General features: G+C 54.4%; 1 protein-coding gene across 27 annotated transcripts in view; it reads left to right on the forward strand.

Annotated features, from left to right (window-relative positions):
• Ncor2 (nuclear receptor corepressor 2) overlaps positions 1–17,720 on the forward strand; it is a 155,914-nt gene that overhangs the window by 63,768 nt on the left and 74,426 nt on the right. For all 27 annotated transcript variants that reach the window (XM_050146243.1, XM_050146246.1, XM_050146255.1 and 24 more), the window contains 5 exons: positions 874–1,053; positions 3,151–3,264; positions 6,292–6,348; positions 10,975–11,027; positions 17,492–17,558. In XM_050146243.1, coding sequence (XP_050002200.1) covers positions 874–1,053; positions 3,151–3,264; positions 6,292–6,348; positions 10,975–11,027; positions 17,492–17,558 — 471 coding nt within the window. The remainder of the gene's footprint in view (positions 1–873; positions 1,054–3,150; positions 3,265–6,291; positions 6,349–10,974; positions 11,028–17,491; positions 17,559–17,720) is intronic.

Genomic DNA, 17,720 nt, shown 5'->3' on the forward strand with positions numbered 1-17,720 from the left:
TGTGAGGTACACAGTTCAGCCTCAGGGAGGAGTTCCCCGATGAAAGGTTCCCACAGTGAAAAAGAGCACAGGACCGGCATCCCTGGGTGGGAGAGGCTGAGCCAGGATGATCTCAAGTTAAGGGATGTCCTGGGCAGCAGGGAGAGAAGGCTCAGCAGCTAGGAGGATTTGTGACTCACAACTGTTTATACCCTCAGCTCCAAGGGTTCCGACCCCTCCTTTGACCTCCAGAGGGACTAGGCATGCATGTGGTACATATACATACATGTGGAAAAACATTCATAAAATAAAACAAATCTTGAAAAGATTGAAAGTAAAAAATGACTTAGGTAATAGTTCTGTGGTAGATGCTCGCTTAGCAAACCTAGAGCCCCACCCAGGTTCCAACTCCGCTGCTCCTGTGTGCTGTGACAGTGCTCCTGTGTGCTGTGACAGTGCTCCTGTGTGCTGTGACGGTGCTCCTGTGTGCTGTGATGGTGCTCCTGTGTGCTGTGACGGTGTGCTTTCTGAAGAGCTGACTGATGCTCCAGTTCAGGCCTGCATACACTCTCATGCGTCTGTGGAGAGCGTGTGGAGCTGGGCCCAGGGGTCACTGTTGGTCTTGTTTCTCTTGGGGGAATAGGAGGGATACGACCAGGAGGAGGTGGTAGAGACTGATGTTGCTCAGGTGACACGGCAGCCTCCTCGGTTTTGCCTTTAGAGAACATGCCATGGGAAGGGTGGCCAGGACCAGACAAGAAGGCAGCCTTCACATACAGAGTTGTGGTTGCTTGGAATAGGAAGTTGGTGTGCTACAGCCTGAAGTCATGGCTGGAAAAGAGGTGTCGGGGTCACTTGGGTGAACACACACACTCTGCTACTGTCCACCTACAGGACCGTAGCTTGGCGGGCAAGCTGGAGCCTGTGTCACCCCCCAGTCCGCCTCACGCTGATCCCGAGCTGGATCTGGCTCCATCTCGGCTGTCCAAGGAGGAATTGATCCAGAACATGGACCGCGTGGACCGTGAGATCACCATGGTGGAGCAGCAGATCTCCAAGCTGAAGAAGAAGCAGGTGAGTAGTGAGGACGGGAGGGGGACTCCAGTGGAGGCAGGGACCAAGGGCCACATCCCCAGGTGCCCTCAGCCACGTGGTTTGCTGGTTTTGGGGGACGTGTCTAGAAGCCCCTGGACTGGGCACATCAGGCTAACACACCTGAACTCCAGCAGAGTCCAGAGCCTGTTGGGGACCAAGGCTTCCTGGAAGAGGCACCTCTAACTGCCCAGGGTGGAGAAGGAGCCTTAGGCTGTTCCTTGCATGAGGAGATGAGTGGAATCTGGGAGCAGGGCAGTGAGGGCTCCCAAGATGGTGGCTCAGAATCCCAGGGTAAGGCTGGGTCCTGGTACAGTCAGGTCAGCCATGCCAGGCCGATGGAGAACTCTGCAGCGTCCCTGCCAGGCCACACTGAACGAGACACTGAGGGCCAGAGGGGTGCAGTGACTCTGGAGCCCAGAGTGATGGGACTAAGGTCTGACCTCAGGCTTGAGAGGTGTGCTGTCTTAGTGTTTTCTTCTGGTTCCTGGGGAGGAACTTCCTGCTTGTTAGGTTCCCTGGTTTCAATTTTGGGCTAGAATGTGAGAGCCACCACCAGGGGTCACTGTAGGACTAAAGCAGCTTGGCTCATCTGGCTCAGTGCTCACTGTTCCTGCCTCATCTTCTCCCTGTTGGGGCCATGAACCTCTGCTCCTATGTGACTGAACATGCCAGCTTTATGTGTGCACACAGGCAGAATGGAGCATGCTCCAATAGCATCCATGGCTCCTTTTATAGGTCATCACAGCAGGCATTAATGAGCCTCTTGTGTAGCTTGAGGTCTGTGCCTTGAACTCTTTGATTTTGGTTTCTCTCTTTGAGGCAAAGCTGACAGCAGCAACAGGAAGGGAAGGCAGGTATGAGGGAATGAAGGAGAGGTCCAGTGCGAAGACACAGGCCTGTGCTGGTGACGATGATGGTGGTGGTGATGGTGGTGGTGGTGGTGATGATGATGGTGATGATGATGATGTGGTGGTGGTGATGGTGATGGCAATGATCATGATGATGGTGATGATGATGATGGTGGTGGTGGAGGAGGAGGTGCTGATGATGGTGATAGTTGGGATGGTAATAAAGATGGTGGTGATGATGATGATGGTAGTGATGGGTGAGGGTGGTGATAAGTATGATGGTAGTGGTGAGAGTGGTACCATAATGATTTTGATAGTAACGATGATGATGATGTTGATGATAGTGATCATGGTGGTAGCAATGGTGATGTTGGTGATGGTGGTCTTAGTGATAGTGATGGGTGGTGGTGATGATGTTGATGGCCATGGTGGCAGTGGTTATGATCATGGTGGTAATGATAATAATGGTGGTGACGATTGTGGGAATGGTGGCTATAATGGTGATGATGGGGATGGTGATGATGGTGGTGGTTGTAGTTGTATTGGTGGTAGCAATGATGGTGTTGATCATGGTGATGAAGATGATCATGATACTGATGATGGTGTGACCATGATGACGGTGGTCATGGTGTGGCCATGATGGTGGTGGTCATGGTGTGATGGAAAGCTCTGTCTGGCGAGTCTTCTTTCTGCCTCCCCCAGCACTCTCCTCATACCTCCTGCTTGAGCCTTCAGAAGTTTAGGGTATCTTCATTCCCAAGGGAGGACTGGAAGGTTCAGAGACATGTAGCACCCCAAGGTTGCGTGGTTGTAAGGGTCAGAAGTAGTGTTCCAGGCTGAGGGCTTTACTCTTTCTGCAGCATCTCCTGGAGCCGTGGAGCTCGCAGTGTGGTGGTAGTGAGTAAGAGGGGCTGCCCCTTGCAAATTCAGCAGTGTTCCACCTGCGTGGCCTCATTAGTCCTCATTGCAGCCCAGGGGAGAATTGAGGAAGAGTGCACCTCCCCCCACCCCCATCCCCGCTCCATCTCCAGGGCAGGATTTGGACCCAGAAAGTCTGGTCCAAACTGGATGCACAGCCCAGGGAGTCTGGCCAAGGAGGGCACAGAGTCCCTGGGTGACTCACAGGAAATGGCGATCAGCCTGACTTCCTGTGTGTGGCTGCGGGCAAGGGGGGGAACAGCGCCTCGGCTTCCGGCCTGTACCGCTCACACTGTCCCCTTCCCCACAGCAACAGTTGGAGGAGGAGGCCGCCAAGCCGCCCGAGCCCGAGAAGCCGGTGTCACCACCACCCATAGAATCAAAGCACCGCAGCCTGGTCCAGATCATCTACGACGAGAACCGGGTATGCCCTTCAGGAGCAGATGGGTGGAGAGGACACTGCACAGCATAGGTGTCAGGCGAGAGGAGAGTGAGGGACCAGCTGGTCCCAGAGATGTGCTGTCACCTGCCACATGCTCAGCAGATCCAGTGACACACTTGGTGATAGCAATATCTTTATACTGATAGTTAGCTGCCTGGCCAGTCCTAGGAAGGTGTGCGTGGTAGGCTCAGACGGGCGAGGGGGGCGTGGGGAGTGACCTGTTCAGAGCCACACAGCTGGGATGTGGTAGACATGAGATTTGAACCATGCTTGGGTTTGATTCTCAGCCTGGGCCTCTGTGCCACAGTCCCCTCTGCTTTGCTAGTGAGCTGCTGCCATCTGACACCTGGTGGGCGGAAGGGATGCTCCTGTGTCTCTACCCCTCTGGAGCCCTCTGATTGGCTGATTCTCTGGAGACCTTTGGACTGCTTCCAACTCTGTATCTGAGAGTAGGGAACCAAAGCCAGAGGGACCTGGGTAGGTTAGGCTCGTGCCTCGGGTTCTGTAGGAAGTAGGTAGGAGTTCTTTATTGCTAAGGAAGATCCTGGGGCTCAGAGAGGGCAGGGGCCTTGCCTGAGATTGCACAGCTGTTTAGATTTGGGGCTGGGACAAAGAACTAAAATTGAACTGGCTCAAGGAGAGGTGATCAGAGAAGTGGCTCTCTCCAGCCATCCATTGGACAAATGGACACATGTCCCTGAGGCTACCTTCCTGCTCCCTTGGCTCAGCTTTCCTGCTTCAAGTGAGGTCTCTCTGCATTTTCTCTCTAATCAAGAACACCTCCCTGTTCCTGCTTTTGTACTCGCTGAGGGCTGCATCACAGCCAGGCACAGCAGGGCTTGGCAGGGAACGTACCACCTATAATACTCCTGTTGTTCTTCTGCCTGGGCTAGGCCTGGAGCTGGCCTTACCTCCCCAGCTTCCCCTGAGGAATGGCAGGGCCTAGCTCCCTGGGATCAATAGGATTAAATTTTAATCCCCCTTCCTTCCCACAAAGAGGCAGGACAAGGACCTGCCTCTAATGCTCTGTCCTGGTGGCCAGGCTGCCCAAGGTGTGCTTGTAGTCAGAGCTGGCTCAGGGGCTGGGCCAGATCCAGTGCTGGTTTACCTTCCTTGATTGGATTGTGTCCCTGTGACCTCAGACCTCCTGGCCAACAGGCATCTGCAGTCTGAAGCTGGCCTATTAGACCTCCGGGTTGCCCTAATCACCCTTGGGTGAGCTGGTTCAGCTCTAATGAGTGTGTACCAGCATCTGCAGTGACCTGGCCTCGTCTCCACATAAGGGTGACAGGTAATGCTGTTAAGGACTTGCTGTATGCCAGGGCTGGTGTTGGGGTGGCAGCTGAGTGCCTGTTGTGTGCCAGTGTGGTGAGGTGGCTGGGGAGCCCGGCTAGGAGATGACCTGGGAAGGCAGGCCACTGTAGGTCCACTGAGAGCCCTGTGGTCCTGTTCTGAAGCAGGTGGGAGGGGTTCAGTGAAGCCTGGTTGATTAGGCTGCTGCCTTATCCTGATCAGGGGGGTGAACCTGGCAGGTACCTCCCTGGAGCCCCCATCCCGTGACTGTCCCTGTCTAGTGTGCAGGCAAACCAGGCATAAGGTCAGATGAGGGTAGTGTAGTCTTGGATTTGGGGACGTTGAGGCTTGTCTGGATGGAAGAGCCTGGCAGGTGGCTGGGACAGCATGGCAAGCAGGGAAGAAGCAGGAGGGCCTGCAGTGTCGAGACCTGGAGTGCTGGGGATAAGCAGGGCCATAGGTCAGGACCCCCAGCCGTCTTATCTGGGGAAGGGTAGCTTCAGCTCCCAGGGTGGCAGAAGATGGTGAGGGAGGGAGTGTGTGAGAGTTGGGGTGGTGAGTGTATGTCACTGCCTCTGTGTTCCCAGCCACCATTCCTGGGTGTCCCCTGTCCCCGAGGACAGCAGATTTGCCCCTCAGCCCCTTGTACAAGTTGTGGGTCTACCACCTTAGTGGGTATGGTTTATAGGGCACAGGGTTGCCTAGAACCCCCAGATCCAAGATCCTGCTCCAGCTGTGTGAAGCACAGTTCCTGGGGGCTTCTCTGTGTTTGGTGCCACCCCTTTTACCAGAACAGTTCCTGCTGTTTTCCACAGAGCTTTACGATACACACCAAGATACCGTAGCCGAACCAGTGCTAGCTCAGCCCCCTGATCTTGTGCCCTGGCCACACCCTGAGGTTGTTGGTCTTTGGGTCCCAGATTGGCACAGAGGATTCAAGAATGGGGTGTTGTTCCTGGTTAGCTGGGCTTTAGCTCTTGGCAGAGGTCAGACTAGTTGTCAGCTGAAGCCCACCCACAGCCCACTGCCCCTGCTGGGTGCTGGTAGGTTGAGGTTGTCTAGCCTCAGCTGGTTCTGCGGGGTACAGCTCTCGGGTAATGATGGTGACTTCTATAGCACCCCAAATTTCTTTCAACACCTGCCTGGTTTCTGGTACATGGGTTCAGGCTTCTCCAGCCGCTTCTGTATCCCCTATTCCAGCCCCTGTGCCCCCCCATTCACTCCCCGCTTCCTGTGAGTTGGTCCTGGTGGTCCCAGTCTGGGCAGACAGCCAGACAGAGGCACAATGTTGTCTTCATGCATTGGCCTGAGGAGACGAGATCCAGCCTATTGAGGGGTGCCCCCACAGCAGCCATGGGGCTCTCTGCAGCACGCTTCTGTTTTCCTAATGAGTCCTGGTTTGTGAAGGGAGGGGACATAGGCCAGAAATAATCATTCTATTGTGAGACGGGATCCTAGACGGCTCCGTTATCCCCTTCCACTGCACTGGCTCTGAGGTCAGCAGACTCTCGAGGCATCCAAGCCTGGCAGAAGGTAGCGGGTGAGGCTGTAGCCTAATTAGCCTTGGTCAGACCCCTAGCTGGGGCCAGCCTGGGAGGGCCCAGGGACTCCTACAGGGTTAATGGGGATCCTTCATGCAGATTGGGCGTTCCAGAGGCACTGGTACCAGTCTGCCCCGAGTCCTCTTTTAATTCCACTCTTCTCTTTGCCCTGCAGAAGAAAGCAGAAGCTGCACATCGGATCCTGGAAGGGCTGGGGCCCCAGGTGGAGCTGGTGAGCTGGTGGCTTGGCTGGGCAGGCTGGGAGGAGTGGGATGGAAGAATGGGGTCTGGCAGCAGGTGTTGGGTGGGTGAAGGAGGAGGGGGAAGTCATGTCCTGCCCAGCACTGTCCCCAGAGGGAGGCAGGAAGCAACACCTCCTGATAAGGATGCTGACAGATAACTGAGTGGCTGCTGGGCAGTGAGCCTGTCCCTGCCTCTGAAGCCTGAAGCTGGCTCGCCACTCTAGCCCCGCATCAGAGCCCATGCAGTGGTTGACTAGTCTGGATTCCCTTCTTTGAGCTTGATGGCTATGTAACCCTCTGTAAGACTCTTGACGTCTCAGTGCTTCTGCCTGAGACAGTGCCTGCCTGTGGTGGAAAGGGTGACCATGACTGCAATGATTATTATCATCGTCCTGCTGGTCTCAACTGTGTCGTAGCAGGGTGGGAATCAGCCCAGCCTCAGGGGAACTGATGGAGGGGGTGGTGCAGAAGGGGCTGCCCCCTACTGCCTAAACCTGCACCCGGTGGTACAGCATTGGATCACATCGGCTGCAGGTGGCAGGTGTTGCTGGTGCATTGGTGCATGGGGTGGATGTGGGTCTGTGGTGTGTGCAAGGACACGGGGCACACATGAGTCAAGGGCACTGTGTTCTTGCTGAAGGCTGGGGGAGGGGACCTCCTGGCTGGGTCCATGCTGCACCCTAACACAGTCTATTCCTAAAGAATCTGGAGCAGACAGATGGGGGCAGAGCTCCTGTACTGCCTGTGGTGGGCTCTGGGACCCCATCCTGCACCTGGGACCTGTGCTGCTGTGCCACCACTGGGTCTCTCGCTTTCTTCATACACTCGTCACCGATCTGTGCCGCCCGCTGCACAGTTCAGCCTTTCAGTTGTGTGTTGTGGTCCAAAGGAGCCCTGTCACTGCTCTTGGTCCTTCTGGAGCCCTGAATGGAGCCATGCAGCCCCATGGCCTTTTGTTCTCCCTCCTTTCTGCCTCCCCCAGCCCCAGCATCGGGTGCTCGTGTTCTCCTACACTGTTGGCACTTTCCTCGTCTACCCTGTCGCCAGCAGCAGCCCTTCATCCCTTTTCAGAACTGCAGCATATTCCATTGTTTCTGGACTGCATTTTATCTTTCCGTCCTCAGTTGATGACGTTGGGTGACCTTTTGTTGTTTTCGTCTTCTGGGAATGAAGCCACACCACAAAAGCAGGAGCAAGCAGCGTTTGTCTTTCTTGAGTCTGTGCCTAGGAGTAGAATAGCTGGCACCTGTGTTGTTGTTTTTCTCCTATGGAAGTTCCTGGCTGGTTTCTAAGGTGGCTGTCCCACTGTGTATTCCCACCAGTGAGTGCATCTCGCCTGTCTCTCTTTTCTGCCATTCTTTCCTCTTTATTTCTGATCGATTTCAGGGACCAGGTGTGTGTATGTTTGTGCGTGTGTGTTTGTATGTGTCGGGCCTGAGGACATAATCCAGGAAGGGGTCCATGACCTTTGTGCTTAATGCTTGTAGCAGTTGGTTCCTGGAGGTGTTGGTATCTGGACTGGTGGGGGCACCTGCTAGTGGGCACTTGCTGTGCTAGGTCTCTGGGTATTCCACCTTATTTTCTGGAAGAGGCTCAGGAAGCGTGGTGCTTTGCCCAACATATCCCCCCCCCCCTCACTGGGAAGATGTGTGTCCCCTGTGAGTGTGGCCAGGTCTTCATGGGGCTGCTGCCATGTGTGTGCAAGGCTAACATTGTACTGGCCTCCCAGGGTGCTGGTGGTTGGTTAGACTTTGGTCACTTGGGCCACCATGAATCTGGTGCTAAGATAAAATACTTGGACCAAAAGCAGCTTAGGGGTGGCAAGGGTTTATTTCAGCTTATATGACACAATCTATCCTTGAGGGAAGTCAGGGCAGGGACTCAGGTAGGAGCTTGAAGCAGAAAACACGGAGGAACATTCTTTTGGCTTTTTTGGCGTTCTCACAAGTTCCTGTTTAGCCATACACACCCAGGACCACTTGCCTCGGGAGTGATGCTGACCACAGTGGGTTGGGCCTTTCTGCATCAGTTAGCAGTCTCCTCTATAGGGGACAGGTTTTCCTCTCAAGATGACCCTAGGTAGTGTCAGGTTGACAAAGTTAAATCAGGACAGTCAGACCGTCTTCAGCTACTGAATACATCCGGGAACCTTGGCACAGCAATGACAAGGTAGTAATCATCTTGCCCTGTGTCCCAGAGGGAGAAAGAGAGGAGAGGGAGGTGGGGGCTTCAGGGTCTCTGCCTTGAGAGTCAGGGTACAGTTTAGAGATCTGTGTAGGCATTGTGTCCATGACTCCTACAGCTCAGTGTATCCCAAGAGGGCCCTGTGCTGTGCAGGGACCAGGCCGACCAGGTGGGAGGTGGTGGAGAGATGCTGGGGCCTCCCCTCTGCATAGCTGAGTCACTTGCTTCCTTCCTGCTCTGAGGCGCATTATTCTGAGAGCCCAGTGTCCTTGTGGGCTGGGCTGTCACTCAATCTCTTACAAGCTTGGTCACCCCAGAGCTGGTTTGCAGCCAGGCTGCAGGGTGTTTACGCCCACAGCTGGCCAGCGCTCCACTGTGCAGCTGTGACCATTGTCTTTAATGGGGAGGGCAGGCATGTCCTTGCTGCAGCAGAGTGCCAGCCACCCGCTGTCCTTGTCCCTCCCTGGGTCCAGTCCTCTGTGAGGATGGCCTGAGGGTGTTGTCCCAGCGCTGCACTCCGTTGGTGGCTTCTCTAAAAGGTGTTCACTGGGGCAGCCGAGCCCCTCAGTGCCTAGGGCCACAGCTTTGTCCTCACTCCCCAGAAGACGGATTGGGGTCTGTCCCCTGTTGCCCTCTTGGGCGTGGGTGTTCCCTTTGTCCTTGCACGCTGGGAACACGTTTTGCTCGCTGCCCCATGGGGTCAGTGACCATAGCCTCCACCCCTTCCTGCCCCAGTAAGGCAGCTCACCATCTTTAAACCCAAACAATGGCAAACCTGTCAGTACATCTGGAATGTTCTGGGCTATTCGCACATCCTGTGAGGTGGGTCCTCTGCTCTGTACCCATTTTCTACATGAGGACATCCAGCCTTATCTGTCCCTGGAGCCCGAGCTCTTAAGCAATGCCCACTCACATTGGCTTTTGTTTTATTGGCATTCGGGGGACACAGAGGATCAGGTGCTGCTACCCTGAGTGCCAGGAAAGAGCATCTTCATAGGGCCCCTGGCTCCTGAGATGTGGCCTTGCAACCTTCTTCATTCATCGCTGTCAGCCCCCTCCTCCCCTCTGGGCAGTTCTGCAGTGAGTCTGACTGCTGGTCCTCTTGTTGCTTTATCCATTTTTCCCCTCCTAGACGAGGAATGCTTCCCCATTTCAGGCTGTGCGCCCATAGGAGGTGCTGGTCCATGGTCTCTTATCACCAGGAGAGCAGTGAGCCTGATTGTTTGAGCCCCTGGTGAGTTGCCATAGGATATGAGAATTGGTGTTTTTGATGCTGGCCTGGGTGCAGGTGACAGGCCTTGTCTCTGAGCGGTAGGGGTCTATCAGGGGCAGGAGGCTGGTGTGGTTCTCACACTGATCTAGTGCTGTGTCTGCCACCTGTGGAAATTCTCCCACAGATCCTTATGTGTCTCTGTCTTGCCCAGGAACCCAGGACTTGACAAGGTTCTTGTAGGTGTGGATGTATAGTAAGGAAAGGGCATGGAAGGAGGCAGGGGCAGGATGCAGCCGGGGGAGTAGGGTGGAGTTCAGGCTGTGGGCATGTTTGCCATTGTCCTCAGGCTTCCCATCTGTGCAGTGGGCGCACTGTGAGCGATCACTCTGTAGCTAGACACCTGTGGCCTTGGCTCTACAATCTGGAAGCCAGCAGAGACCTTTGGGGAGGTAGTGGGCAGATCCCCCTTCTATCTGTGGCCTCTCCATGTCCCTCCAGCAGGCTGTGTGGACAGAGGAAGCCATTGCATGGAGGACACAGACCATTGGTGCAGCTTCTGACCCATGGTGGGTCCCATGACTGTACACTGCCCTTGCTTTGCTCTTGAAACTCCGTTCTCCCATGTAGGTGGCCCTGGCTCGTGGGTCCCTGCTGAGGGAGCCTATGGTGTCTTCAGCATGAGGCCCACCTATGTTCCTTCCATGTTTCTCGGATTTATATCTACTGCCATTGTTGCCACTGTGTGCACACGTGTACATGACCCAGTATTCATGGGTGTCTGGCATCTCAGGCCACTGGGGAGAGGTCACTTCTTGGCAGTTGGAGCTGGGCTCTGCAGAGGGTGTGTATCTGTCTGTGTCTGCCACCCGCTGCCCTCAGCTTCCCACTCTTGGTTTGTTTTGGTCTTTGTGGTCCAGGAAAAAGGCCTTGTTAGCACTACGGCTGTGGGTTTCCATGGTGATCTAAATACTAAGCCAACCCTAAGCATCTTGCAGATAAACTACTTTGCCTAGGATGGGCCTGCAACCGGGCCTGATAACACAGTTTTCAGCCTTTTTCTGGCCAGATCCTCTGTTTCTCTGTAGCCTTGATTATCCAGCCAGCAGACAGCTACTGGGATTGAGGGTGCATGGTCTGGGTTCTGGCTGGTGACATTAGCCCCACGCCACTCTGTCACTCACTCCATCCATCTCTGATAAACTTCTTTCTTCTCCTACAGCCACTGTACAACCAGCCGTCCGACACACGCCAGTACCATGAAAACATCAAAATGTGAGTCACTGCTGCCGTGGACCAGCCAGTTCTGGGGATCAGGATACCAGTAGGCAGTCTGGGTGGAAGTCCCCAGTTGAGCCAAGCCCAAGCTAGGGCTCAGAGCAGTCCTGGGGCAGAAGGAGTGGCAGGTTGGGAACAGAGACTGGAGGCAGGAATCTGTGGTGTCAGGAGACAGGCTAGGCATGGGGAAGCGTTAGCTGTGGACTTCTGTGGAGCACACTCGTGCCTGAAGCAACTGTAAGCTTTATTTCAGAGGCCTCCTGAGCCATGTCTCTTAGGTGTCATATAGTGGGGTGCAGCAGGGATGCCAGGCTCTGCTGGTGTTGGATGGCTGCTGTCCTTATGCTGGGGGAAGGTAGGACTCCTGGCAGGAGGCCTACTTTGTGCGTTGCTTTAATGGGAGTGACTCCCATCAGTGGGCTGTGGAGGAGAGAGGCCTCTCATCATCCAGAGCACATGGTGGTGTCAGGTCTGGGGAGGGCAGGAGGTGAGGGTGTGAGGGATGATTGGAATAGTAGGCCTACATGGGTGGTTGACTGGTGGCCTCAGTGTGGCTTGGTGGACTCGATAGGCGATACAGCGATCTGGTCAGTGTTCAGGAAGCTAGTGTCCCTCTTGGTTCTCATGTCACGGATGATGGGTTCTAGGAGGTCCCTGTGTGGCTTCTGGAGTTGTATGTGGTCACACCTTGGCCAACCTTTTGTGTCTCCTGGAGTACTGACCCTGTGGGCCCTGCACTGGCCCTGCAGTGTTGGGCCCAGCTGCTGCCATGGTTGTCTCTGTTGGCTTGGGTCCCTTCACTGCCCAGGGCTGAATCGTCCTGCTTCTCCTTTGTGTGGGTCCTGCCCAGCTGGTTGGTCCTCAATGGGAAAGGGGCTGCAGAAGAGGGATGGTGACAGGCCATTGGAGGGGCTTGTCATAGTTGCTTTGGGGTCACGGCGGGTGGGGGGCAGGTACCACCAAGCCTGGCTTCTGGGACATTCATTTATTTATTCACGCACTCATTCACCCATTCATTCATTCACTTGCTGATGTCACCGAGTTCTATTCCCACCCCGTGGAGTCTGGACAACATGGGCCTATTCCCTGCTTTGGTTTTTCTGAGCAGCAGAGGAAAGGAAGGGGTTCGGTAACCAAGAAATCCTCTGCTCACTTGAGGCTTGCCCAGGCCAACTTTTATGCCCTGGCACTCCTGGAGTGGGTTTCTCTTTTTGTTTTTTTGAGACAGGGTTTCTCTGTGTAGCTTTGGTGCCTGTCCTAGAACTAGCTCTTGTAGCCCAGGCTGGCCTCGAACTCACAGAGATCCACCTGCCTCTGCCTCCCATGTGCTGGTATTAAAGGCGTGTGCTACCACTGCCTGGCAGGATGAATTGGGCCAATGTCTCAGTGGGTGGACAAGGTCTCCTGGCTAAACTGGAGCCTCCTTAGTTCTGGGATTCCAGGATTTGCTGGCATACACAGATGATGCAGCTGACAGTTGTATAACTGGCCAATGATTTTGTATAGCTTGTATTGCTTAAAGTATGTGATGTTTGTAGGGAGAATCATGGAATGTTCCAAGTTGTGGAAACAGCCATGGATTCAAGCCATAGAGGTGTGTGTCCTGGGCAGTACAGGTGATGTTGGCCATAGCTAAACTGTGACTTCACTTACCAGGGTAGAAATGGAATGGGTTTCTTAGATGCCCCTGTGGCTCTATTAGGCACTGAATCTGTCTGGGCATGGTGCCATAGACCTGCGTGCCCAGTGCTCTCAAGGCTGAGGTATGAGGTTGGTGAGTAAAAAGTAACCAGGCTACAAAGTAAGACCCCAGTGGCTTTAAACAAACAAACTTGAAGACACAAAGAAGGAAGAAATGGGAGGGGGGCTTTGGTCTAGAGTCTACACTGGTTGGGGTGACCACCCCTCCGCACAATTCTAGGTATTAATCAAAATATAGCTCTGATGGAGTGAACTTTCTTAAATACAGTCAGTTTTCTGTTTGGCAAGTTCATATGTGAGTGTATTATGAGCTTGGAGCGCTGAGGCTTGACGTAGGTGCCTTTAACATCATGGCCACCGTTGCCCATTTCAGCCCTGTGCTGTTAAATGCACATAATCTTTCGCTGTGAAGGAGTCCTGAGAAGAGAGGAAATGGAGTCATAGGAGAGGGGAAAGAGACGCTAGCAGACCTGGGGCAGGATGTGCCGGCTGAAGGCTGAGCAGCTGCTGGGCCGTGTGGAGCATCCAGGCAGATGGGAAGCACAGAGGTCCTGGGGCTGTGCTGAGCTTGTTGAGACCACAGACTGCCGCAGCCACAGGCAGGATCAGTCAGGCCCAGGAGGGTGCTTCTTATCCTCCCAGCTTGGTCATCATCTGCAAAGACGTGGCCTTTACTGTGGGACGCGCTGTGCTGGGAGGTTTATCTTCAGGTTCACCCTGATGGCCACTGGGAGAAAGGGCCCGGGACACCGTGGGAAAGCCCTGAAGAGCTGTGGGCAGTGAGGTATGGAGGGTTAGGGCCTGGCGTCCATGGTTCCCAGCTCAGGACTGGGCAATATGTGATACCGTAAAGCCGCGTCTTGACTGGTAAAACAGTACCATTGCTCACTGGGGACCAAGGGACTTCAGATGGGGCCATTGGCTCTGTTGACCAATCCTGCTGCCCTGTGTGGCCTGTTGTTGAATCTGAGGGATAATGAAGCCTGGGACTGGAACACAGGGTTCCTGGCATCTGTTTGCTTTTGTTACTGTTTTTTGTTGTTGATTTTTTTTTTTTCAAGACAGGGTTTCTCTGTGTAGCCCTGGTTGTCTTGGAATGCACTCTGTAGACCAGGCTGGCCTCCATCTCTGTCTCCTGAGTGCTGGGATTAAAGGTGTGTGCCGCCACCGCCTGACCTTTTTTTTTTTTTTTTTTTTTTTTTTAAATAGCTTTTGAACAGAGTTTTCATACAGTTCACCTTTAAAGTCTGATTGGCTTTTACTAGACCACAGAGGTGTGAGCCGATCAACATGGGTCTAACCACACAGCATCACTCGGGGATCTTGGTGTCTCTTTGTTTCTTCCTGGTCAAAGACCCTCCCTTGTCCTATCCCTGCCCCTTACCTCTCTGGATATTTCTCACGCATGGGGGATGGGCTGTCCCAGTAGCTCATAGCATTGGAGTGGGTACAGTAGGCAGGGAGGGGTGCACCAAGTTCTGAAGGTGTGGGTAGTCTCTTCTGGACTGAGGCTGTTCCCAGAGGGGTGGCTTGCTCAGTGACATGATGAGACTCAGGGCCCGGAAACTGCTGGGAAGACAGTAGGCGTGTTACCCAGGTGAAGTGTCAGGAGCTCCCAGGCCTGCAGGATAAGGTCCTGGCTGAGGCCTGGGGGCCTTTGGGGCTACTGCCTAATTGGGTGAGAAAGAGCCAGAACGCTCAGCTCCCTAGGGGTGGGGGGTGGGGTCACTAGGGCAAATGAGAATGCCCTGAAGGAGGAGCCAGGACCTTTGGCGTCACATCTCTGTGGAGACTCAGTTCTGATAAAGTGGACCGAGTGGTGTCAGGTCAGGGGTGTGCCTGTGATCCCAGCACTCAGGAGGCTGAGAGAGTGAGGTTGAGGTTAGCCGGATAGACAGACAAACCCTGCATAAAACAGTGTTGTCAGAGTGGCCCTTCACTGGGAGGTGTGCAGGCCAAGAGTGCCATAGGTTGGTGTCTGGTTTGGCACGTGGCAGGTAGGAAACTTGGAAAGCCAAGATCTGCCTTGTGTGGGTGCTGAGAGCAGGGCCTCTTGTCTCACCATCTGTAAGGTGGGACTAGCCCTGGGGGCCACTGAGGACCCACTGAGTTAATACCCTCACCCAAGTTGACATCTGGACCCCGCACATGGAGGGGTGTTGGAGGTTTTGTTCTGAGTCCCTGACCATAGAGACGGTTACTCCTAATTCATGCAGTCCTCATTCACCAAACATTTCCTCATTCACTCAATCCTCATTCACCAAATATGTCTCTATACCTGATCCACGCCAGGCACTGTTTGTTCCTGGGAGACAGCCGTGAACGGGCCCCCACTTGAGATGGGGAGACAGGCAAGCTCAGTTCTCGTGTGGGATGTGACAGCTGTGACAAGGACAGTGAGATTGATCGAGGGGTTGGTGGGGAGCTCTGCCACCCAGGGAGCAGAGCTGCCACTGCTCCTTGACTGTCTGCTGTAATTGCTGAGGTGGGAAGGCTCCCTTCCCTGGGGACCTGGCCCCTGTCATTTTAATTTCTCTGCCTGCATGCCTGGCCGTGACTTTCAAGTTAATTTCATGCTTGGCTTCCTGGTGTGGGTGATTTCAGACCTGTGGAGGTCACCTGTGCGCCTCTTGCCTCCTCTGCCTTGCCCTGGAGAGTGTCAGTAGCTGCCAAGCTAATGCCAGGGAACCTGCCACCTGGACTGGGAGGCTGGCCTTAGGGGCTTGGATCTCTCGAACTGCTAGCAGAGGGAAGGCGGCCCCAAGTCATGCTGGCAGAGGGCCGTGCAGGAGGCCACCAGGCACTGTGAGACCATCAGGAGCATCCATGACTGGATGGCAGATGAGTCTCAGAGCAGGGTGAGGCTGCATAGCCACCACCCAGCCTGGGTTAGCGGCCTCCTGGTGTTCCCAAGTCACTGGCTTTGTGTGCCTACTCAGTCTCTGCCAGAGCAGCCTTGGTCCTCAGGTCTCAGGCTTAGTGTTAGGAATATTTCTTAACGTGAGCTCCCTGCCGATACAAAATTCCCAATCAAGCCAAATCAAAACAAGCCAAATTAAGAAATATCCAGGTTTAATAGGAGTTCTGTGCTCTCGGGTGGCCCCGAGGGGAAACCAGGAAGCCGGGAGGAAGGAGAAGGAACCATGTGTTCCTCTTTTGGGGGCTCAGTTAAATACCCTGGGGAGTGGTCCTTACTCCACCCCCAGGAAGGGGTCAGGACCTGGCCTGCTGGGATTTGGAGTCCAGACCAGGCTTGGGGGCTGGGATAGATGCAAGGGGCCTACGCTCCCAACTTGACACTTAGAAGGAGGTTCCTCGCCTGGTGACCTCAGACAGTCATGTTGCTTTGCCCCACATTGGTTTAGGCTGGTCTCCTTTGTCACAGTACGCAAGGGCTTTCTAACACCTGGTCCTCAGCTTAACCAGGCACATGTTGGGCAAAGGTGGGGTCACACCCTCCCTGAACCTCACCTTGTCCTGCCAAGCCCTGGAGCCCAGGTACCCTCAACCCCTTTCGTGTCTGTTATCAGCAGGCTGCTGACTCCCCTGTCTCTCCGCAGAAGTTTGTGTCTTTCTTTTTTCTTTTTTGTACACCACTGCATCAGGATTGGTGGTGGTTCCGTTCTTCCAGGAGGAGGAGGAGGTGGCTGCATTCCTCCCCCCCACACCTCTTGTCGCCTTTTACTCTTGCTTTCCTTCAGTCCAGAATCTTCTCAAACTCTCTACACGGTGGAGAGTAATTAAACCTTCGATCCTCTGCCTCTATCTCCCAAATAATGAGGTTACAGGTGTGGACCACTGCTCCCATTTCATGTGGTGCTGGGAATTGAACCCAGGGCCTTGTACTTGCTAGGCAAGCATTCTACCAACCGAGCCATATCTGTGATCACAGGCCTGGGACCTCTAGGCTTTCACTCCAAGGTGACTCCCAGTAGTGGAAGCTCTTGGTGGCTTGGGGACACGCTGGCACTATGGGGAAGTTGGGGGTCCCTCACCAGAAAAGTGATGTAGCTATGAGCCCGGGTTAGAGAGGGCAAGCTCAGTTCCCAAGGCCTCTCTGTGTCTCCCACAGGACCCAGACGTTGGTCACGGCACCTAGCTCAGTGTAGTAGGGTTATGGGGAGTAGGGGGTCTCTGATGCTCAGTGGTGGGGTAGGGTGGGCAGAGTCCTGTATGCCATGGCTGCTGTGCCTTCCCTCAGGATTTGTGTTCCCTCTTTGCAGTCTGAACCCTCCTGCCTGCCTATGTCTTTTTTCTACCCTCTATCTCCATTTTCCAAATCTTTGTCCATTCTGAGGTAAATCTCTGATCTCCTCTCTTCTCTCTCTTCCTTCTCCCAGTTTCCCTCTCCTGTCCTTCTCCTCACGTCTCCGCCCCTCTTTTTCTCTCCTTGGAATTCCCCACCCCTTTCCTCAGTAGTACTTGCAGAACCTTGTGGAGCCTGTGTGCTCAGGCTGCTTGCTCTGTGCTGAGTGGAAGCTGTCTGTCTGTGTTGAGCTGGAGACCCCTTGATGCCTTTAGCCACTCACAGGACAGGGTCCCCAGGCCAATGACTTGTTTGCCTCCGGGCGGCAAGGGGCCCAGGGGTTAAACTTGGTTGGTTGGTACCCGTTGCTGACTCAGGAGACAAGGATGATGCAGGTTGGCATGTGTCGGGACTGAGGGATGGGAACTATGAGCTCTGTGGGGCAAACCGGGCTCTCATCTGACTGAGGACAAGCTGAGAGCTGCCATCTCTGACCCTTGTCTGTGCTCTCCAGAAACCAGGCAATGCGGAAGAAGCTGATCTTGTACTTCAAACGGAGGAACCACGCGCGCAAGCAGTGGGTGAGTCCTATCCTGTCTCCTCCATACACATGCAAGCAGTGTGTGAGTGAGTCCCTTTCTGTCCTGTCTCCTCCATGCCATATGAAAGCAGTGAGTCCTGTTCGGTCTCCTCAACACCGTGGGCAGCGGTGTCCTGCTTCTATTCTGCCCTTCTCCAAATCC

This window comes from Alexandromys fortis, unplaced genomic scaffold (assembly GCF_014885135.2).
Source record: "Alexandromys fortis isolate MF-2015 unplaced genomic scaffold, M_Fortis_MF-2015_v1.1 scaffold_56, whole genome shotgun sequence".
NCBI lineage: Eukaryota > Metazoa > Chordata > Mammalia > Rodentia > Cricetidae > Alexandromys > Alexandromys fortis.